The sequence below is a fragment of the Acipenser ruthenus genome, chromosome 33, assembly GCF_902713425.1.
Source record: "Acipenser ruthenus chromosome 33, fAciRut3.2 maternal haplotype, whole genome shotgun sequence".
Taxonomy (NCBI): domain Eukaryota; kingdom Metazoa; phylum Chordata; class Actinopteri; order Acipenseriformes; family Acipenseridae; genus Acipenser; species Acipenser ruthenus.
Window position 1 is genome coordinate 10,121,728 of NC_081221.1, and position 23,137 is coordinate 10,144,864.

The 23,137-nt window shown below is 39.5% G+C and overlaps 1 protein-coding gene across 1 annotated transcript in view; it reads right to left on the bottom strand.

The window, feature by feature from the left end:
- Positions 1–23,137, bottom strand: part of LOC117433491 (integrin beta-3-like) — a 70,968-nt gene that overhangs the window by 17,011 nt on the left and 30,820 nt on the right. Inside the window, exons 5-11 of the mRNA XM_034055792.3 lie at positions 22,454–22,616; positions 21,227–21,388; positions 19,625–19,720; positions 18,712–18,801; positions 17,849–17,983; positions 16,027–16,456; positions 1,869–2,091 (exon numbers count right to left, since the gene is read on the bottom strand). Of these exons, the coding sequence (XP_033911683.3) occupies positions 1,869–2,091; positions 16,027–16,456; positions 17,849–17,983; positions 18,712–18,801; positions 19,625–19,720; positions 21,227–21,388; positions 22,454–22,616 (1,299 nt within the window). The remainder of the gene's footprint in view (positions 1–1,868; positions 2,092–16,026; positions 16,457–17,848; positions 17,984–18,711; positions 18,802–19,624; positions 19,721–21,226; positions 21,389–22,453; positions 22,617–23,137) is intronic.

Below are 23,137 nucleotides of genomic sequence, written 5' to 3' on the forward strand. Positions count from 1 at the left end.
CCTGGGATTTATACTGTTACACGATTGGTCAACAGACCCTATGTGTGTGTTTGTAAGCAGGGAAGCAGTAAGCATGCCTCAGCCAGGATTCATTGACATCCGGGTAGGCGGGGACATGAAAGTCCACATCAACACGGCCAGAGCTGACAGCTGAGTCAGACAAGCTGCTGTGTGAATGTGCAAGACTGTTTGTTGTTTTTGGTGTGGCCCAGGCTGACGGGGGCCAGGAATAATCATCCCAATAAACCGTGGAGTAACCTGCATGCTGCTTTACCAGCCAGTGGTACAACTACAGCTGAGCAGCGTAGTTCTGCTCAGACTGTGACAAAATAATAAAAGTAAACTAAAAGCAAGTCACAAAATGAAAGCATGACGAGCCCGACTGGTGGCGATTCTCCTGTCTCTGATGTCCCTGAACACCTGCTGCACTGAACTGTTGACCCTGGGGCAGAACCTTCCCGAATGTGGTTACAGCAGGGTCGTTACAATATATATAAAATAAAAAGAACCGGGGAATGTTCACAAAGAAAAAATATGACAAATAAAAAAAATATATAAAATAATATATATTAAGATGTATTGGAATGGCATATATACAGTTTTCTTTCTGTTTCAGTAACACTTGTGTATCAAACCAATCATGTAAAATATTGTTATTGTGGCTTTTTAACACCTAAAATGTATTTTAAAAAAAGAATGCAGCACTGATATATTTTTATTTTCTTAAGTTCAATATATCCTCTTTTATATAAGCCAATACTACTTAGGTTTTGACCTATAGTTAACAGACCACAAGCCTTCAAAAATATGTTATATGACAACTGATTACAAAAATCGATTTAATCTTTTTTTTGTTTAAAATCTAACATTACTTTTGACCCCCGTAATTTTATACTCTCAACTTACGCTAAAGAATTATGTACATTATTTGCTTGCTTACTAACTATTTGTGCAAAATAGATTCTGCAGTCTCCTCTAGGCTGACTTTAGGTAAGTGAGGTAGGGGGGAAGCATATTAGCATTGAGCTATGCAAAAAACCCCTAGGTTTGTGCACTACAGCCATAAGGAAATTGGTGTGGGTGTGGGTTGCCTGTTCGTTGAAAGTGAGAAACAGTAATAAGATGATTAAATAGCAAAATGGAGGTGCTCTCTGAAAACATAACATGTAGAACAATTTACGAGCAAAAGGTCATTTGGCCTATCTAGCCTTGTCCGGTTCCTAGTAGCTGATTGATCTCAGAACTTTTGTCAAGTTGGGTTTTAAAGTATCTAAGTGATTCTGTCTCAACAACATGTCTAGGTAACCCATTCCATACCCTCTCCACTCTCTGTGTGAAGAAGTGTGTCTCCTACACTCCTAACTATCTCCACCTAATTTAAAACTGTGTCCTCTAGTCCTGGTTTCTGTGCTGTGTTAAAAGTACTAGTTAGGGTTAACTATGTTAACTCCTTTTAAGATTTTAAACACCAACCATGTCAACCAGAATAATTCTTCATTCTAAGCTAAACTGATTCAGTTCTTTCAGCCTATTTTAGCAGCTGAGTTTAAGCCCTGAAATTAATCTGGCTGTAGTAAAATAGTGTCGCACAAAAAGTTGATTGTCCCTTTATAGATATTGTGACCATATGGTAGCTGCTCATCGGGCTATTCAATGGGCTTAGTTTGATAAAAGAATGACCAAGGACATATATATGAATGTATCAAACTCGTTTAAACATTTGAAGGCATCGAAAAAGGCTTGTAGTCAAAATGTTTTTCATTAAATGTATTACATTTCTTTGAGTATTCTTTAGAAACAAAAAGTTTAAATATGTATTGCACAGAAGGGAATGATATCAGGGTCAGAGGGTGTTCACAAAGGCTTACTTCTTGAAGGTGCAGACGTCAGGACAGGTAGGGCATTTCTCGCAGGTGTCCCCGTAGGCGCCGGGCTGGGTGCACTCACACGTCCCACAGACACACTGTCCCCTGGAGCTGCACAGCAGCCCAATGCTGGACATGCAGGTGTCTGTGCGCGTCGAGCAGTTACAGTAATCCCCCTTCCAGTCTGGATCACACAGGCAGTCTCCACAGCTGCACTTCCCATGACCTGCACAGCAGAACAAACACAGTGTTCATTAAATGACAAGGCATCACTAGCCACAGCCTTCAGAACTGTAACTGATAAAGAATAACAAAGTTAACTTTAAACTACCTCAAAACCCTGTTCATGGCAGATACAGCAAAATGCTGAACTAATCTGTGGATAACGTTAGTGTATATTTAAACAAGAGGCCAATGCAGAGGTGAACCACGTCCACCAGAAATCAGGAAACTGCGTGCCAATCCAGGATACAGCTTTCTCGCCTGCCAGACAAAGATACACATGCTACAGGAAACACCAAAATAAACACTGGGTGATGAAGCTAAAGGGACGCAGCAAAGACTGGGACTACTGGGCCTTCATCAAATTAGCCAGATTCCTAATCATCATGACTAACATGGGTCCCCATTTCCCTTCCCAGAAAACACTCCAGTTTGGCATCTAACACACACATAGGTCCATATTTGGTTAAAGATATGGATTTGTAATGTTAAGATACCTTTGTATAGGATTACACCAAGACCACTGAGGTCTAATTTCAAGTAACTGAACCCAAATGTAAGATGAACCAATTATAAGCAGACATAGTGGAACAGATCAGTGGTACCCAACCTTTTCACTGCTGCGGCACATCTGGATATATCTTTTCTTTTTTGAGGCACACCACCCTACTTTCTCCAAATGAACTCGCCCCCTAATAAAAAGCCTCTACGTTTAAACCTCAATTCAAGCCACCCTCAAAATAATTTCTTATTAGTTTAAGCCATTTATAGTGAAAGCCGTTCAATGCCACAGGCTGTACAAGTCAGAGCAATTGCTAATATTTTGCCTAGATACCTATGTGATACAATTTTCAAATGCATCCCGCATGTAATATTTTAAATGTTTCGAAATCCAATGGCCCAGCGTTTCAGATTTTGAATTATAAATTGCAGACCATAAAAAAGCTAATTGTATAACTCTTGCATTTCTCAGTGTAAACGTTGAACAAAAGAAGTTACCATTTAAAGTTTCAACTTTTTTGGTAACTTTTAAACACTTTTTATGACATTTGAACAGGTTTTAATATATTTGTAATCATTTTTAAGACTTGCTTAAATAAAGTTTATTAACTGAATACAGCTTGTTTACTTGTCAGAGGAGCCGTGACTTGGTGTTACACTGTCTGCCTCTGAAATTTCACACTGGTTGGGAACCTCTGGAATAGATTTTAGTTTTGTAATTTGCATTGTTTGTTTTTTTTTTGTGAAAGGAAAATAGATGATTTATTTTACAAATCAAAACAGTTTAGGCACACTTTCAAATCTTTAAATTACTTGTTAAGATGCTTGTTTCTAATTGTGTAATATTAACAGTTTCACAAAGCAAGTTTACAAATTTGGAGCATAGAAGATAAGTTGATAAGTGTTCTAAACTGCTTTGAGTGCGGACCCTAAACCTCAGCTCAAACCAATAGGCTATGTAGCCCTGGAAGAACAAATTCCTTGAGCAGAAGCACATCGCCACAGGGTGATTCTTTCACACTGCACTGCGTGAGGAATGAGGTGGCACACCTGGGAAGAAATGAAAATATTCTGGTTTGCGCCAGACAGAGGCCTCAAAACAGCTGTGATATATTCCTTCAGAATCTAATCTCTTTGCAAAACCCTTCCCCTAAGAAACTTAAGAGTGGCTGACAAGCCTGGTTTACAGTGGTATTGATCCTCGCGGTTTCCCTTTTGAAACTGATGAAGGAGGGGAATGGCAATCTGTTTTGTCAAGAAGCACACAGCTGCTAAACTACTGTTCATTTTGCCACTAATTATTATATTTAAGGTCTCCTAAACAGAAACTTGATAAGTCAGCTGGCAGGAGAGCACGGTAGAGTTTTTGGCTGCCGCTTCTCTACCGGATTTTTTACCTTTTAACTTTGTACTTTTAATTTGTACATTTTAGGGTGACTAGGTGTGCAGGTGATCCTGTACCTATTTGTATTGCTTTTGATATCCCCGTCTGTCATGCTGTTGAACTTTACTGTACCGCAGCCAACCTTGCTACCTGTTTGTGGATACTGCCATGGATTAGGTTGTCTCCTGCCTAATTCAAACTGCTTTTGGTCTCCTGGTCCTATCTTTCCTGCCGGGTCGTCTCTCCTGCAGATGCCTGCCTCCTCCTCCCTCTAAATGTGGCGGTTTTGCCTGTTGTGACCAGTGGCTGTTGTGATCCCTGTTTGAACTCTGTCTGGAGCAACAGACTTGCAAGGTGGTTTAGAGACGGCAATGAACCGTCTCTACCTATGTGAAAGGTGATCAAGAACGAGGTAGTAATTGGAGACTCGAAGTTAAGGAATTGTTAACTTTACAATTCTAGGAGTGGCAGCTACTAAACAGATGCAACACTTTGAACTGTGCAGTAGAATTTGGGGGCACAGACCCTGTGCAAATCTAGTTAATGTGATTGGGAGACTTCTCGAGAATGCAGAGGAAACTCAAAGCATGCAACAGACACAACAGTCTGTTAATATATATATATATATATATATATAAGACATCAGCAATTTCTTTGTAGCTGTTGACAGTATATGCAATAGGTAAAAAAAAATGTAATGCTCGACAAGCCTACATTTAATACACTGCAGTTGGTATCAGACGGCTGAATGAAAATAATATTAATAGTGCATCCCCACTTAAATATTTTTATTTCAATTTTCCACATAGGCAGTAGAACCGCAGAGTTACGAACACCTTGGGAATGGAGGTTGTTTGTAAGTCTGAAATGTTCGTAACTCTGAAAACTGAATTTTCAATGGTTTTATTAAATGTGGACACCTGCTATCTACACCCTCAATTTGGTGAATAATACAAGGATACAGCACAGTAATACAATATTCATATTGTTATGGTTCTAAAGTCTTTAAAACAGCACTATAAATGGAAAAAGGCTACATTTAAATTACCATTGAAATCGTAACTAACAAAAACACAGATTTAAACGTCCATGAAAACCTGGGTTAACGTTGTGCTTGTTTTAAACAAAATGCATTCCTGCAGTGTGCCTCTTTTGGCTTGAAAAAAAACAAACTGTGCTTTGTTTGAAACTAAAATGTTCCAGTAAATTTGCCGCCTGTACTTGCTTTGAAATCTGCCTCATCTTTCTCGATACATTTGTTGGTACAGTAATTTTGCCTTCTCCATTACCAGCATATCGCTTATAGGAGCGCCTATCTGATTGCATTGCACGTGTGGTTGAGTGATTGCATACTCCCGGTTGAAAGTGGGGTGTTCTGTAGACCGGTCAGTTCGTAAGTTTGGTGTTCATAACTCTGTATACACACACACACACACACACACACACACACACATATATATATATATATATATATATATATATTTTAAGTAGCTTACCCACACTATTTTGCTTATTTATTTATTTGTTTTGTTTTGTTTATTGCCGTTGCCATGAAAACAGCCTGTTGACTGACAGGTTGGAAAGTTGTAATCACATGATCCCTTGCCTGTGTGAAAGGGTTATGACGGTATTATGTCAACATAGATTGCACAATTTCGTGCTGTGTGAATGGGTATTAAAGAATTTTTTTTAACGTCTCTGAGACGGCTCAGTAGCGGCATTTGTATGTGAATGTGGTATAGGTTACCTAATCACCTGAAGATATTGAGTGGCTATGAAAGTCTGTGTTTTAGGGTTTGTAGTGCTGTGTAACAGTTTCTGTGGTAATTCGCTGGTGTTCCTGCTTGCCTAGTGTCTGGGGTGCTAGTGACTTGCACAGTTTGCTCAATAACATCACTGAGTTACCATATCCTCACCACTGTCTGAGTGAAGAAGTGCCTCCTACCCTCTGCTTTAAGTCTACATCCACTTCTTTTTCAACTGTGTCTTTTGTTCCTGGTTTCTGTACTGCGCTTAATGTATTTGCAAGTGTTAACTTTGTCAACTCCTTTTATGATTTTTAAGACTTCAATCAATTCTTTTTTCTTATTTTAAATGAAACATACAATTAGATCAGATACAAACCGTAACACTCCCTCGATCCTATAATTCAGTAATTTGTTGCATGTTGAAAGTAAAGGACTGTACTATACTAGTACTATATACTGTGACTACTAATTTGACAGAATAGAATATTTAAGGTAAAAATAGTTGAAGAGATCGACTAGTCACCACTCAATATTAAATATCAATATTAAAAACATTAATATGTCTGGTGCTGTATTTGTGAATGCACTGTTTCGTAACACTTGTTTGTGCACTATATTTTAAAACTGCTTGGGTGTTTTTTAAACTATTTATTTATGTCCTAAAATGTCATTTATATGTTGCAACTGCAGCTGCAGCTGCACTCCCATCTATCTGAAACTTCACACTTCCCAATCACTTCACAATCAGAGATCGACTCTCACTTTTCTATTCGGTGATACCCTTACATTATACAATACTGCAACTATAGGCAACAAGTCTTACAGCCAGTGCCATACAGTCAATAAACAATGAGATTAATTAAGTCATCCCAGCCTCTCTCCAAGCAGGGAATGGTCTGATGGCACAAGCCCAGAGCACTGGCTGATGTTGTAATTCCTGAGCCATGTTTAAAACCCCTGGGAATGGCTAAGGGATTAAGCAGTGCTTAACATGTTAGAGAACTCGCTGGATTCCAGTCCTTGCCAACGGATATGGATTATTTCAATGTTTCCCTTTGAAAACGTTTCCATGTGTAACATAGTGATATATGAAGCCGCAGGCAAAAACTAGGAACATCAAATGCATGTACCTCATACAGTACCTGGGAAAGCAAATAGATTGTAGGTACTGTATTTCAGATTTCTTATCAAAGATATATTTCTGGTTGTTAATGTATACCACATGAGTCACTGTGGGGCTGGTGTGCTTTGATAAATGGGGGGCTACGGTTCATATTCTTAAAGGGATAGGGCCTTCTTTCAGAATTTTAATTGCTGGTTGTTACAACACAACCACATATAAACAAAAACTTCCTGTGGGTCTTGCTGGCCTGATAGAAGCCATTCCTGTTTTAAGTGAGGTTATTCTGCCGAGGCTATTCAGTGCTCTGTTTAACTTCACTGAAGCTGTGTTTGGCCTTGGCCTGTGCACTGCAAAAACACTGCAGGCTTGTAGAGAGCCCAACACAGAGCGACCAGACTAATCCCAGGCCTGAAGGAATGAGTTGTGTAGACTGAGGGAACTGATTCTAGTTAGCATAGAACAAAGAAGGGTTAGAGGAAACCGAGGTTTTTAAAATCCTACAAGGAGTTGACAAAGTTAACCGTAGCCTATACTTTAGTGCAGCACAGAGACCAGGCCCAAAGGAATCAGGAACCAGACAAGCATTGTAGGACAAATCTCCTTGGTATCTTTTCTTATCTTTGCATGTTCTAAATCAAATTATTTCATAACCATTTTAAGGAAAAACCCACCGGTTTGTTTCTGTTATACAAATAGGTGCATTCTTTGAGGTCCAGAGTGTCTGGGTCCCCATAGGCTGCACTGTGATGCTATGTTATTATTATTATTATTATTATTATTATTATTATTATTATTATTATTATTATTATTATTATTATTATTATTTATTTCTTAGCAGATGCCCTTACCCAGGGCGACTTACAGTCGTAAACAAAAAATACATTTCAAGAATCACAGTACAAGTATTAATACAATTAAGAGCAAGATAAAATACAATGACTTCAGTTCTAGTAACTACAAGTATATGACAAAATACGATTCAATATCGGAGCAGATAACAGTGTCAGTGATAGTTACATCAGGATACGATTAAATGCAAAATACTACAGATTGAATAACACTTGTGGCAGATTACAGTACAGTACTCTGTAAAGTACAGGATTAAATGCAGTAAAATAGGGAGCACATGAGGGCAAGTAGAGCATGTCTCTGCTCCTGATTTGGTGAGTTACAATCTCTGTAGAAAATGTCTATTAGAGCACTCTTAAGTCTGCCCTGGAGAGACCTCTATTTCTTAAAACTGCATGCAGAGGTGTCTAGTTCTTATTGCAGGGAGTTGTCTTGTGGGACAATTATTCCCTTAGGTCTATGTTAAAACCACCAAACCCATTTAATGCATGAGCTAGGCCAGTAATAAAATCATTATACTACATGAAATATTACATATTATAGTGTATACTCCTAGTCCGTGTTATGCCACCCATATAGACTGGTCAGGTACATTTAGCTTAATACCAAATTCTATTATATACAGTACATTGATTATATCACGTGCACTGCTGTAGTACTGACCAATTTCAAGCCATTTTTTAAAGTGGAATTACTGTAACTTAGAGTCTTGGAAAGATAAACACCTCTGCTGGCTTTAGCCCTTGGGAGACAGCAGCGCTGGTACAGTGATACATTCAATGCTTCTTCATTTATCTGACACTCAGGGATTGATTCCTGGCTTCTCAATGTATTTAATGAAGTGGAGATTACACCGTAACTATATCACTTGTGCAAGTAGAACAGTATAAAACATGGGAAGATGATATTTTATCAGCATGGAAACAATAGCGTTATTTAAACAAGTACAGGATATGAGTGTCTTAATACATTAAGGTTAATACATTAAGGTAAGAAATAATTACTTATAGATGTACTAACAAGTACCTCTATTTGCAGCGTCTCTAGAATCTAATACTCTCAATAAATTGTACCATAGTGTCCTTGAAAAAGTGTTTTTCTAAACTAAAAATGTATGGATGGGTGGACAGGTCCACCATCTGAATCCCAGATTCTGATACTCCCCTGGTACACATAGCTACCGCATGCTGTATTCACAATTGGACATTGAGACGCCAGGAAAAGGGGCTAAAAAGGGTTGCTGTTTATAAATATAGTGTAAGCATCGCAGGAGTCTGAAACAGCCGTCTGGCATGAACGGTGCATTTCTTAAAACCACCAATAAACCCAAACAGCTGCAAAATGTCAAGTATAGCTTAATAAAATCAATATTTGCAGTGTTAAAACGATTTAAATCACTCAGCAGTACAGTGTGTACCAAAATTGACTTTTTGGAGCATCATGTATTTTGGACTAAACTCATTGAAATGTTATTATATAGCTTTGATCCACCCCCAGCGGCTAACTTGTCAGGGTATTCACAGCTGCTGACTCATCAGTGATAAGGTACATCAGGGTATTCACAGCTGCTGACACATCAGTGCTAAGGTACATAAGGGTATTCACAGCTGCTGACTCATCAGTAATAAGGTACATAAGGGTATTCACAGCTGCTGACTCATCAGTGATAAGGTACATCAGGGTATTCACAGCTGCTGACTCATCAGTGATAAGGTACATCAGGGTATTCACAGCTGCTGACTCATCAGTGATAAGGTACATAAGGGTATTCACAGCTGCTGACTCATCAGTAATAAGGTACATCAGGGTATTCACAGCTGCTGACTCATCAGTGATAAGGTACATCAGGGTATTCACAGCTGCTGACTCATCAGTGCTAAGGTACATCAGGGTATTCACAGCTGCTGACACATCAGTAATAAGGTACATCAGGGTATTCTCAGGGCTGCTGACTCATCAGTAATAAGGTACATCAGGGTATTCTCAGCGGCTTCATTTAGTGTGACTGACAATTCATTTTTATTATTATTTGCTCAACAATGTGTTGTGTCTGCGAATCTGAGATGACCACATGATTCTGGAATATCTTTTAAAATATGCTTCTTAGAAGAGATTTTTACATTAAGTAAGTTGACATTTTTCTTTTTGTTGGTAATAACAGATAAGAACGCGGAAAGGCATTCAGCCCATCTTCTGTTTGCTCGTTCAATTCCAAGCAATTGACATCAAAAAGTCGGGTCTTAAAGGATCCAAGTGATTCTGCCTCAACAACATGACTAGGTAACCCGTTGCCAGACATGCCATGTCTCACGCACTCAGCATGTGACTCGCTCATTTGTATGTTATCTTACTCTCTCACGCACATCCTTGCTTATCTCACACACTGTATATATATATATATATATATATATATATATATATATATATATATATACAATTATCACTGTAGAATATGAAGATACCAGTGTGATCCTTGGGGTTACCAAACGTACCTTAATATTGGTGTTTTTTTTTTTTTTTTACTAAATCTTGGTGCGTGAGTATTCAAATCCTGTGTAACTGAACAAAACACAGTAAAAATGAAATCTGCCTTGGACAGGAGTGATTGCTGCTAATGCCCCCCAGTGTGGCTTCATAGGTGCTATTCCTTGCACAGCTTATTATTAGTTTAGCAGTGCTTCCAATAATACATTCCAGTTTAACCCAGTGCCCAGTGGATCCTGTGCATTCATTTCTGAACTGTGCCTGGATGCTGTCTACATGCAACCATCAATGAAAAAGACGTGATACATTACCTGTAGATCAGCACATCTACAGATTAACACACCTGTGTCACCACTGAACTTCAAAAGTATTACTAAGATGCCGTTGTACTTTAACTTATTTTGATGATGTTATTTTTTTAGACAAGCACCAGTGTAATTAAAAATAATTGGAGTAAAGTCATAGAACACCCAAAAACAAATGAACATCTGGCTATTTTACAGGGATTTTAAACCTATGAATGGAGGAGTGACAGACAGACCTTTGTTCCCTTAAGCCGACTTAACCCAGTAAAAGTTCCTTTTATGAGCTCTTGAAACCAGCTGTGGTGCTCAGAACAGTTCCACACATACATGCTCTGCTCTGCTAGCAAAACAGGACATTCGCAAAGTAAGACATAACAGACTGCTAGTCACTAACACCCCAGGAACTGGGCAAGCAGGAACATCAACAAATTATCACGGTAACCTCGCCACACTGTTGATGCTGAATCATTAGGATCCTTAAGGACACGACGAGCACTGATGGACAGAATGGCCTCCTCTTGTTTGTACATTTACTTATGCTCTAATGCAGTATGTAGGGTGTGGTTCAGGAGACAATTTACACTGAGTCTTACTATTTCTCTCAACAGAGTAGTTTTTATTCAATAGAAATCTTTATAGCTTACAATGCTGTCATACAGATTGGGTAGCCCTCTACAGTACAGAGAACTACAAAGGAGCACCCTTTTCATTTCATATTTGTAGCCACTAACACACAGCCTGCACCCCAGGCTCCTCCAATGGCTACCATATGTATTATCTGATAATGTCTGATGTACCCAACAGAATGTTCAAGGACACTCTGCTAAGCAAGTAGCTGATATGTACTCAACAGAATGTTCAAGAACACAACCCAAGCTCTGGCCAAGAGCAAACAAGACTAACTGCAACTGTAAGTGGAATTTTACCCAAAATGATTTCCATTGCATGACAGTAGGTGTTAAAACTTCATGCTGATAATGGACTCAGCTCTCGCCAAGATAAGCACCAACCAAGACATACAGACGTGCTCAAATTTGTTGGTACCCTTACAGCTCATTGAAATAATGCTTCATTCCTCCTGAAAAGTGATGAAATTAAAATCTATTTTATCATGTATACTTGCATGCCTTTGGTATGTCATAGAATAAAGCAAAGAAGCTGTGAAAAGGGATGAATTATTGCTTATTCTACAAAGATATTCTAAAATGGCCTGGACACATTTGTTGGTACCCCTTAGAAAAGATAATAAATAATTGGATTATAGTGATATTTCAAACTAATTAGTTTCTTTAATTAATATCACACATGTCACCAATCTTGTAATCTGTCATTCAGCCTATTTAAATGGAGAAAAGTAGTCACTGTGCTGTTTGGTATCATTGTGTGCACCACACTGAACATGGACCAAAGAAAGCAAAGGAGAGAGTTGTCTGAGGAGATCAGAAAGAAAATAATAGACAAGCATGGTAAAGGTAAAGGCTACAAGACCATCTCCAAGCAGCTTGATGTTCCTGTGACAACAGTTGCAAATATTATCAAGAAGTTTAAGGTCCATGGAACTGTAGCCAACCTCCCTGGGCGCGGCCGCAAGAGGAAAATCGACCCTAGATTGAACAGAAGGATAGTGCGAATGGTAGAAAAAGAACCAAGGATAACTGCAAAAGAGATACAAGCTGAACTCCAAGGTGAAGGTACGTCAGTTTCTGATCGCACCATCTGTCGCTTTTTGAGCGAAAATGGGCTCCATGGAAGAAGACCCAGGAGGACTCCACTTTTGAAAGGAAAGCATAAAAAAGCCAGACTGGAATTTGCTAAAATGCATATTGACAAGCCACAATCCTTCTGGGGGAATGTCCTTTAGACAGATGATTCAAAACTGGAGCATTTTGGCAAGTCACATCAGCTCTATGTTCACAGACGAAAAAATTAAGCTTTCAAAGAAAAGAACACCATACCTACAGTGAAACATGGAGGAGGCTCGGTTATGTTTTGGGGCTGCTTTGCCCTGCCTGGCACAGGGTGCCTTGAATCTGTGCAGGGCACAATGAAATCTCAAGACTATCAAGGCATTCTGGAGTGAAACGTACTGCCCAGTGTCAGAAAGCTCTGTCTCAGTCGCAGGTCATGGGTCCTCCAACAGGATAATGACCCAAAACACACAGCTAAAAGCACCCAAGAATGGATAAGAACAAAACATTGGACTATTCTGAAGTGGCCTTCTATGAGTCCTGATCTGAATCCTATCGAACATCTATGGAAAGAGCTGAAACTTGCAGTCTGGAGAAGGCACCCATCAAACCTGAGACAGCTGGAGCAGTTTGCTCAGGAAGAGTGGGCCAAACTACCTGTCAACAGGTGCAGAAGTCTTATTGAGAGCTACAGAAAACGTTTGATTGCAGTGATTGCCTCTAAAGGTTGTGCAACAAAATATTAGGTTAGCGGTCCCATCATTTTTGTCCATGCCATTTTCATTTGTTTTCTTATTTACAATATTATGTTGAATAAAAAATCAAAAGCAAAGTCTGATTTCTATTAAATATGGAATAAATAATGGTGGATGCCAATTACTTTTGTCAGTTTCAAGTTATTTCAGAGAAAATTGTGCATTCTTCGTTTTTTGTGGAGGGGTACCAACAAATTTGAGCACGTCTGTAGCTTCTTTCACTGTAAACTAATGTGATCCATCTGCGTTTCCTTCCATTTAATGATGTAGATATCCTTCTGCCTGGTGTTAATGGCTGAAGTGTAATGCTGGCTCCAGGGATCAGCCTATTTTGCCTCCCTGGCGCATCAGCACACACAACGGCTGCAATGCTGGCTCCAGCAATCAACCACAGTGCGGCCTCCCCAGCGCATCAGCATGACAACCATCTGGACTGAGCTGAGTAGGGTACTTCTCTGGGGTCTTCAAGTGGGCACCTTTCATCCTTAGTATTTCGTCGACTAGCCCACGACACCTTAAGAGGGCTCGACAGTTATTGTGGCGTCCCAGCATCACCCTCTTCCGTCCCCCACTCAGCTAAGCCCAGCTTACTTACCTTCCTTTACATCAAGGTTTTTTATTTAAAATCAATACCAATTATTATTATTATTTATTTCTTAGCAGGCGCCCTTATCCAGGGCAACTTACAATTGTTACAAGATATCACATTATTTTTACAAAGAATTACCCATTTATACAGTTTGGGTTTTTACTGGAGCAATCTAAGTAAAGTACCTTGCTCAAGGGTACAGCAGCAGTGTCCCCCACTTGGGACTAAACCCACGACCCTCCGGTCAAGAGTCCAGAGCCCTAACCACTACTCCACACTGCACCTTCACCTACATTATTCCCTTTTGCTGTTCCATAAATAAAACTTACAAGCTACAGCAGTGTGATGGGGTGCAGCCTATTTTGTGGTGGTTTTGTGTTTTTGTTTTGTTTAGAGTGGATATGAGTGAGTTTGGGGTGTGGTTCAATGAGTGAGTTTGTGTGAGGAATGTGTGGAATGTTCCTGGGCTAATGAGGTGCGAATTGCCCAATTAGCCCAGGCACCTGTATAAAAGGGAGTGGTTGGGTATGTTAGTGGGTGAGTGTTTGTGAGAGTGAGTGGTTCTTTTTGGATAGTTTGTGTTTAAAGCCTGTTTTTGTATTTGTCTTTTTGGTTGGCCATCGTGCCTTTTGTTTTGTGTATTTTGTTTAATTAAAAGTCTTTTATTTTCCCTGCACATCCTGACTGAGTCTCCTTACCTATATTAACACGCTGTGTCTGCATGTCTCGATCAGGGTCAACACTATGAACATATAGATACACCAGCTAACCACAATTTGTGTCAGCATTTAAATGAGTATACAAAGAATGAATACAGTAAGTATTATATTTCCAGTAAAACATATCATTATAGCTGTGTTTTACTGGCTCAGTTGAATAAAGGCACTCAGAATTAGTTTGGTTAGTATCATCCTTCCATACACATCCCAGATATGATTTGAATCTATTATTCGGACACATATTACAGTTAGCCCCATTCAACTTCTAGTTTTTGTGTCCCTTTATGTATCATCATGCTGTGTCTCCTGTGAGCTTCGTATAGTACGGAATGTTTCAGAACCTTGAAGTAGCTCCCCTACACCTCACCCTGAAGCCTGTCTGCAAACTTTTGACACTTTATTGGTGAGTGAAAAATCTACCAGGTCACTTTTGACCTACACAGTATAATCGTCACTTTATTCCTATTGCTGTCCATACTGTAAGTAGGGTTTTTCAGTTTTCCTGTGTTTTTTTTACCAGTCTCCGATTCAGGTGACACAGGAAAATAGTTTAATAAAAATACAAGTGGTATTAATTGGTATTAATTACTACTTTAAGAAACAGGAAATCAATTAAACCTGTAATACCACCAATATAAATAAATAAATAAATAAATAAATAAATAAATAAATAAATAAATAAAAAACAGACAGGTGCTTTTTGGAAAGTGCAATGTCTATCAACCTGCTAAAAAAGACCCCTCATTGTTTCCATGTTTAGAACAGACAAGGCAAGCTGATATCCTGCAATAACTTTAGCTGATATTTTACCAGAAGTTGCAACTTAAACCACACTGAATTAGATAAGACTACTAGGAAACAGATAACACTGCTGAACCATGCTGAATGAACATCCCCTTTTAGAATCTCACAATATCTTCCATTTCTTCAATGACAATGCATTCTGACTAAAAGTCTTTCTTAATGTTTTAAATTGAAGACAATGAGGCAGACTTATAGTCAGAACATCTGGCATTTCATTTATTAAGTGTCAGCTGAGGACACTGAGAAAGATTTACAGCTGACATATTGGTCATTGAATTTATTAAGATTATTTTAGTATTTCTATATTTAGCACTATTAAGTGTTTTATAGTTATGATTGATTCTACTCATAACCACATACATATCACAAAACATCAAAACAAATAATGAAAGGACCTATTAAACAAAAACAAAGTACATTCTCACACATTTCACAATAGACTTCCCTGAGTAATCTCCACACATTAGAATCTCTAAATACATTTTGAATGAATAGAAAACTCTCAGTGCAGCACAATCAATAATGTACCGTCCAATCCCACTAATGTAACGACACGATTAGGTAAATAAAACATTTCTGTAATATCGTTCTAAAAAATCTTACAAAGCAATGCATGTTTAATTCATGGTTCTTATGAGCCCCTGTTTAGTTACCATAAAATGAACCCTACTAGCATGGCACATTGAAGTTTGTTGCATACCCATGTCAGAATACAAAAAGGACAGGGTCAGATTGTTTTTTCAGGAATAACAGAACTACTATCATAGCTTGCTACCTCTTTTTCTGTTGTAAACATTCCTAGGATATCTAGTTCAATTCTATGACAATCAATGTACTTAAGATATCTATAGCACTGTAAAAGTGTGACATACTTCAGGTTTACCACACTGGTATCCAAGGGGACTGAGTGGGATGGTGATCTAATCAAACGTATTACTCAAACTCATTTTGTTATTAGAGGGGACCCTGAAGTGGACTCATGTCACCTACCTGAACAGAGCTTGCTCTTGTAGCTCACACAGTTGAAGTCATCACACTCGCAAAACTTGCCCCAGTACTTCCCGAAGTCGGTGTTGTGGCAGACGCATTGGCCGCAGATACACTCTCCGTGCCCGCTGCAGATGGAACTGTTAGCCTTGGGGCTGCACTTATCCTGCTGGCTGGGGTTGTAGTCTCCTTCAGAGCACTCGCATCGTGGGCCCAGGCGCCCTGGCAGACACTGGCATATCCCGCACTCGTAGGTTCCGTTGCCGTTATTGCAGAGCGGGCTGGCGGGCATGGCCAGGGCCTGGCAGTTGCAATCACACTTGAAGTTCACTGTGATCTGCAGAGAGTCTTTGAAGCCCACTGGTTTGATGGTGAAGGTCCTGTTTTTTTCCTTGGGGCAGCCTCTGGCGCGGGCCTCCACACTGAAGGTCACCTACGGAAAGAGGAAGGTTACATGAGAAAAGAAGAACATTTACAAACCAGAGGCCATTCAGCCCATCTACTGTATGCTCGTCCAGTTCCTAGTAGCTGACTGATCTCAAAACCTTGTCAAGTTGGGGATTAAAGGATCCCAGTGATTCAGCATTAACAAAATAACTAGGTAACTATGAATAACTGTCTCCTTCCCTCTGTCCTGTCTATCACCTCTTAGGGTTAACTTTGTCAGCTCCTTTTAAGATTTTAAAGAGTACACTGTTGCCTCCTGTAACAGTCAGCAAAAGGGTTAACACTGCCAGATAGCAATATATCCCAGTTGAGTTTGAAATGGGATGGGTCTACTGCACATCTATGCCAGAGTATACAAGCAAGTTTAAAAGTCACTTCAGGGGAAGGGAGTTTCTGTGCTTTTTCTTTGTCTTTTTCTCACACAATGATGCATGATCACAGCGATGTGTGAGAGGGCTGCCTAGATGTAACAGTCTGGTATTTTTTAATGGGAAGTCTTAGGCACCATGAAGTAGGATGAGTCAGGTTTCCTAACTGATCTTTGAGCCTAACGCCCATCTCTCTTCTCATTCCACATGGAAGTTTCACTGGGTTTATACAACAATACACTAGATTTTGTAGAATGTCTTTCACAGCAGGATCACCACAAAGTGCTGTACAATCTTACTATACAATTAAAGACAAAACCATTATGGCCACTTTTCTCCCTGTACAGGGGCCTCCCTAAGAGAATGCCAGGCTTAGTAAACAAGTAAAACTTTTTTATACATGTTTACATTTTTTGTCAATTAAAGCACAGATAAATATCCCTTTATTACACAGCAAGAGCATAAAACCAACACAAACCATGTAAGTGCAGCTAAATTGCCTCATCCTGAGATTGCAACACCTGTCATTTCTAAAACTGCACAGGTAGAAGAAATCGTAAAGTTTAATATCCAAAGAGTTGCATAAATTAAAATATTAAGCAGCATCACCTGGTAATCTCAGGAATTATTACACTTGTACAAAGTAATACTGGCCGTGTGTAAATATGTTCTCACTAATGAGACACTCCTACTTGATTATTCTTATTATCCTTGCTTTTTTAAAATGTACGCTACAGGAAACTGGTTCTTAAGGGTTATATCGAACTCTAATTGTGGTTCTGATTGCAACTTTTATTAAAGGAAATCAATCATACAATGAAACAGGAGTAACACCAATAGCTAGACCTTACCTTTACCAATAGAGTAAAGGTCTCAATATGCCTTATTTACAACATAACTCAACAACAACTCTCTCTGCCCTTCTGTCCTGTGGTTTCTACTTCTTGCTTTGATCCAGCCCCTCCAGCAGTAATAAAACAGATCCCAATAAAGGATCTGGTGTAACTCACTGTGTCTCCGATCTTCAGCCCAGAGCAGGACTTCTGCCCCGGAATGACCTCTCCATTCATGCAGGTGGCATTGAAGGACAGGGACAGCTCATCAGGGAGATCCAGGAGCTCCAACTCTACCTTTGAACGGATTTTCTGCAGAGAAACGCTTTAATTCAGCCTGGTCTCACCTCAGTAGGGTTATCAATGCAGCTGTAACTTCAAATGACACATGGCCGCAAATAGACAGCCATATTAGGTCAGAGGTCAATGTCATGGTCACCAACACATTAAGCATGCTGGGTTAATATATTGTTAGGTTTTGCCCCAGGAGTTTCAAAAATATATGAAGTCGGCAGCTTAAATTGTTAATGAGATTTTAGCAGCAGTAGGTGCGGCTCCCCTTAGAGATTGCTTGATAATGTCATTAAAAGAACAGGCAAGGGTTTCATTTGAAAGATAATAGACATGTTTTCAACCAAACTCATTCGCTTTCCTGGTGTTTACCTGGTGTAATTGGAATAGGTGGCAATATAGAATAAACAACATTTCAATATAGAACCTAAGCCCCCGAAATCATCCATAGACATCCCTCCCAGCTCTCCCTCCTGCTCCCTCATTTGCCAACCAGCGTTCTCCCTGATTTCCCATGACTAGACTACAGTGCACTGAACCGCCATCTATCGTTTTTTTTCATTTTCGCATGGCCCTATATCAGCGCTTGTGTGCTACGCTATCAGAACCACTGTGCAACATTAATTCCGAATCCCAATTTGTCATCATGCATGCTAATGGCCTGTGGTTTGCTAGTGTTTCAATTCATTGGTATAATGTTTCTAAGGGTCTGGCCAGGTAAATACTTTAGGAAAACATGAGGCACTCACAGCATAGGCATCCACAATGAGCTGGATGACATTGCCAGAATCATGTGATAGGATCCCCACTGTAGTTCCAGGGATCAGCTCACTATAGTTCTGAAAGAAAAGAGAAGTCATATAAAAAATGATCTCAATACTGTTCATTTACTGATAAAAACTCTCATTGGCTAAGAATTGTTTAAATGTTATATCATCTGTCTTCATCACTTTGTAAGATTATATTTTTCTTTTCAGCTGCATGTGTTCATTGTCTTCTGAACTTGAAACAAATGGTGACTGCTACTGTCTTAATCTCATAATCCTGGTAAAATAAATACATGAACTGTAGTGTTATCATCAGGGATGCTAGCTATCTGCAATAACTGAAAAGTTGAATAATTGTCACCATTTACTTAAGCATTGTTGCAGATTAAATCCATCCAATAATGCTGCACTTTTACCCTGATGGTGATGGCTACTTTCAAGACTATAATGGACCCATGCACCGTGCCACAATTGTGTGTGAATGGTTTGATAGCACAACAGGGACTTCCATGGCCACCACAATCCCAGAAATCAGTCCAAGTGAGCATGTTTGGGATGAACTTGAACAACGCTTTCATCATAATTCTCATCCTACCAATTGTGTGAAATATTAATGACTCAATAGAGTAACATCTGAGACACCTTCCAGCACTATGTGGAGTCTATGCCAGGTCATGTCAAGGCTGTGATCAGGGCTAATGGTAGCCCATCAGGCAATCAGGTGTCAGTGGCCTAAACTGCAGAATAACTGCAAGGGCAGTTCTCAAGATATATCCCTTCAAAAGCAGTGAACAAGTGGGACTCAAGGACCCGTATTGACAGAGTATAGAATAATGTGCTGTAACAAGTTGTCTGTATATACTGTACTGCTATTGGCTCTAGTTTGTAATCCTACCCGGTAGAGCTCCTCCACAGGGTTTGTGACAGCAAAGATCAGGTTGATGTTATTTTCAGACATCTTCTCCGTCAGCAGGGCCAGGGATGGATAATCCTGCACAGAAACATTGAAAATAAAGAATGAAACATGCATCTAGAACAGCAAAGGCATTGCAGACATACTCTACTTGAACATTACCTTGGTAAGACTATTACAGATCCACATTATGGAATCTTCAAGGTATAATTTGCCCTTGTTTTTATTTTATTATTATATGCAGTATAATACAGGACTGCATTGGAAATGATTACTGTTCGGTTCATTTGATGCATTTATTCATACAGGTAAGGTAGGTTCACGTCAATCCATAAGAACAGCTTGAAGCAGTGGTTTTACAGTGGAGGTCTCGAGGCTTTCTACTTGTTAAAAACAAATGGGTAACAGTTGATTCTCATTCTCTGAAGCACTGTTTAACCGAAGAGATAAAATAGTTCTTATAAAGACATTCCTTAGAACAGTCTTATGGTACAGCCCACAGTAAATACTTTTCAGTAAATACTTTTTTTTTCTTTAAAAAGGGATCTGCAATAACTAATATATAAGTGACATATGATGAACTACTTCAGATCTATTTCATGAACTGAGGTTAGGGACTCTATCTATTTCACATTAGCTGAGTTACCTATGATCCCACAGTCTATAGTCTGGGGATGAGATCTAAGGTCCTGAAGGTCCTGGTATCATCTGAGTTAGTTAGGATACAACAGTCTATACTCTGGGGATGAGATCTAAGGTCATGTAGATCGTGGTAAAGGAAGTTCCCTGGCTTGAAAGTATGGGAAAATAAAGCGTCTTCAATGACAGCATGTAACATGAGGCTGCTTTAAGAAAACTACTGCATTTAAACTACATTGCTATAACAAACTGGAATAGCATTTAAGACTTAAAGGGATACTTAATATCATCTACATGTTCCTAATATTTAAGTTATTACCTGTTCAATATTTAACTATGTGTGTTCTCTATAATTCTATGTTTCTGCTTTATTGTGATTTGTCATGCTTACTAACTATTCCAGCAAACATTGCTTCTAAAAAGATTCCTCCAGGTTGAGTGCATGGGAGTGTCCACACCCTGTTTATACACTGCCAGGCCACTTTATTAGGATATGTACTTATTTTGGAGTTGGGCCACTGTTTGCCCTGATCAGAGCCTTGACACAATGTGACAACATGAGGTGCTGGAAGGTGTGGTTTCTTGCAGAATGGTATTCAGTCATTATTACTGAGGTACTGTAGGCAGAGGATCATCATGACAAATAACTGTTTGCGGCCACAGCTGCCTTTCTTGACGTCTTGCTGCTTGCTGTATCTGAGCAGGCTCCCTGTCCTCACTGCTGTGGCACCCACTATCATGCCTATATCAAATGTTGTTAGATCTTTCCCCACTTCTTGTGGACTGTTTGCAGTTGTGCTGCTCCCACTGCAGCAGGGATCACGTCACATCAACGATCAACTAATACACATGTCTAATTCAGAGCAATGCCACATCCAGTTGGGTAGGCTGGTCCTCATAAAGTTGCCAGGCTGTCTATACAGTACAGTTTTATGAGAGGATTACCAGAGTGGTGGACCCTGCGTAGTTATTGTCTTCCCCGACATGGCATTTCCCATCGTTAGGCTGCACTATGCCTGCCAGCCTGCCATCCAGAGCCACGTGGGTCTTGGCATCAGTGGTGAAAACCAAGAGATGAGAAGCACCCTGACGCCAGCCGATCTTCTCCTGAAGGCATGAACAATGGAATAGGAACACAGGGTGCAACAAGATACATCATCCATAACTATATAACACAACATGGATATTTTTATAGAACTCGTCCATAACTTCAAAATGCTCAGAAAGTATTATAAGGTAAAGGTAAAACTTATAAGAAACAAAGTCAAGTAGACAAACATTACGGTAAATGTACACTGAAGAAGGCACTAGATGTAACGTGTGTCGACTTGACCTAGTTTCAAGAACTGCTTGCCTCAAGCACAAGATAATAAAAAATAATAATAGACTAAACTAGACTGTGTGCTATAACATATTTTTTCTTTTAAAACTGCAAATTTGAGACCTACAGTATGAAGCTAATGGGATTGCAAAATTCTATATTTTTTTTAGCTACAATTGCTTAACCCTTTGCGGTCCATTTATTCAGCACGTCTCAGGCGCGTCAGGTCCAATTTATTTTCACACGCGCAGTTTATTTTAGACAAGCTGTTTAAAAATATTATTTTCACAGTAAAACAGGTTTAAAAGGCACTGCATATCAACAGGACACTCAGTACTGCATCTCCAGCCCCCTTGTTCGCTATATTTTTTACATACCTTGTAATAGTAGTACATACCGATAAATCATCTCCTGATCACTCGTTTTATCACCAAACTCCTCAATAATGCGATCCAAGTCATTATTTTATTACTATAACATCTAAAACAAGCTCTGCAAATGTCAGTGATATTCTTTGAGCGCTGGATGCAGAAGCAGCTATCTTGTTTGTTTATGTTCGTGTTATCTCTGTGGTGTCGGGGCTATGTGTATTCATGAGATACACCCCCTTTTTTTCGGCTTCTCTCGGCTCCTCTGCCATTGAATGGTTTTCTCTGCTTTTTCCGGAGAAAAACGACTAGAGACCTGTTTTTTGCGTCTTTTTGATGATGTCGGACAGGGTCAGACATTGGCCCGGAAAGGGAAAATTGCAATGTCTGACCAGGTCCGACATAGGACCGCAAACGGTTTTAAAGCTTCTTTTAGTATTTCTAAATGCTTAGAAATTATGGCTTTTCTGTATGGAGAGTTACCTTGCAGACAGCAGCCTGGATGATGGCGTCGAACCCCCCCTCGGGAGCGTCCCTGTTTCGAGAGACATCCTGCTTCTTCACCTCCTCATTGAACCGGCTCACCTGCTCTGTCAGAGTCAGAACATGCCTGTAGCCGAACTGGGGCATACATGTCGTCTGAATGCTGAGAAGAGAAAAGGAACCGTCAAAACTAAAGACAAACATTATATTGTTGCTGGGATATTAAAAAAAAGAGCTAACACAATAATTCCATAAATCATATGCACATGTATTCATTACATAGGCCTCAAATATGCAGTTTTGAAAGACACCCGATACCTGGTACTACAGTGGGTTATTCATGTTTGTAAGTCATGCTTGCAGATCTTTTTTTTTATCCTTTCTCCCAGAAGTTGAGTTTGTATTTCTATTCTAACATTTGCCAAGATTAACCAGCTGCTTCTCCTATTGACTGACCTGCTTTCAGTCAATAACATTACCCAGAAGACACTACTAAGGTGAAATGACCCAAGCGCAAGTGTTACAGATGCATGAAAACTGAGAACTTTCTTTAAGCTAGTGTAGTTCCAGATTTGAAATGAAAATGAATGCTTGCTATAATATGCACTTCATTCACAACTGCACGTCAGACCTGTATAGGGAATGCACTTCATTCACAACTGCACGTCAGACCTGTATAGGGAA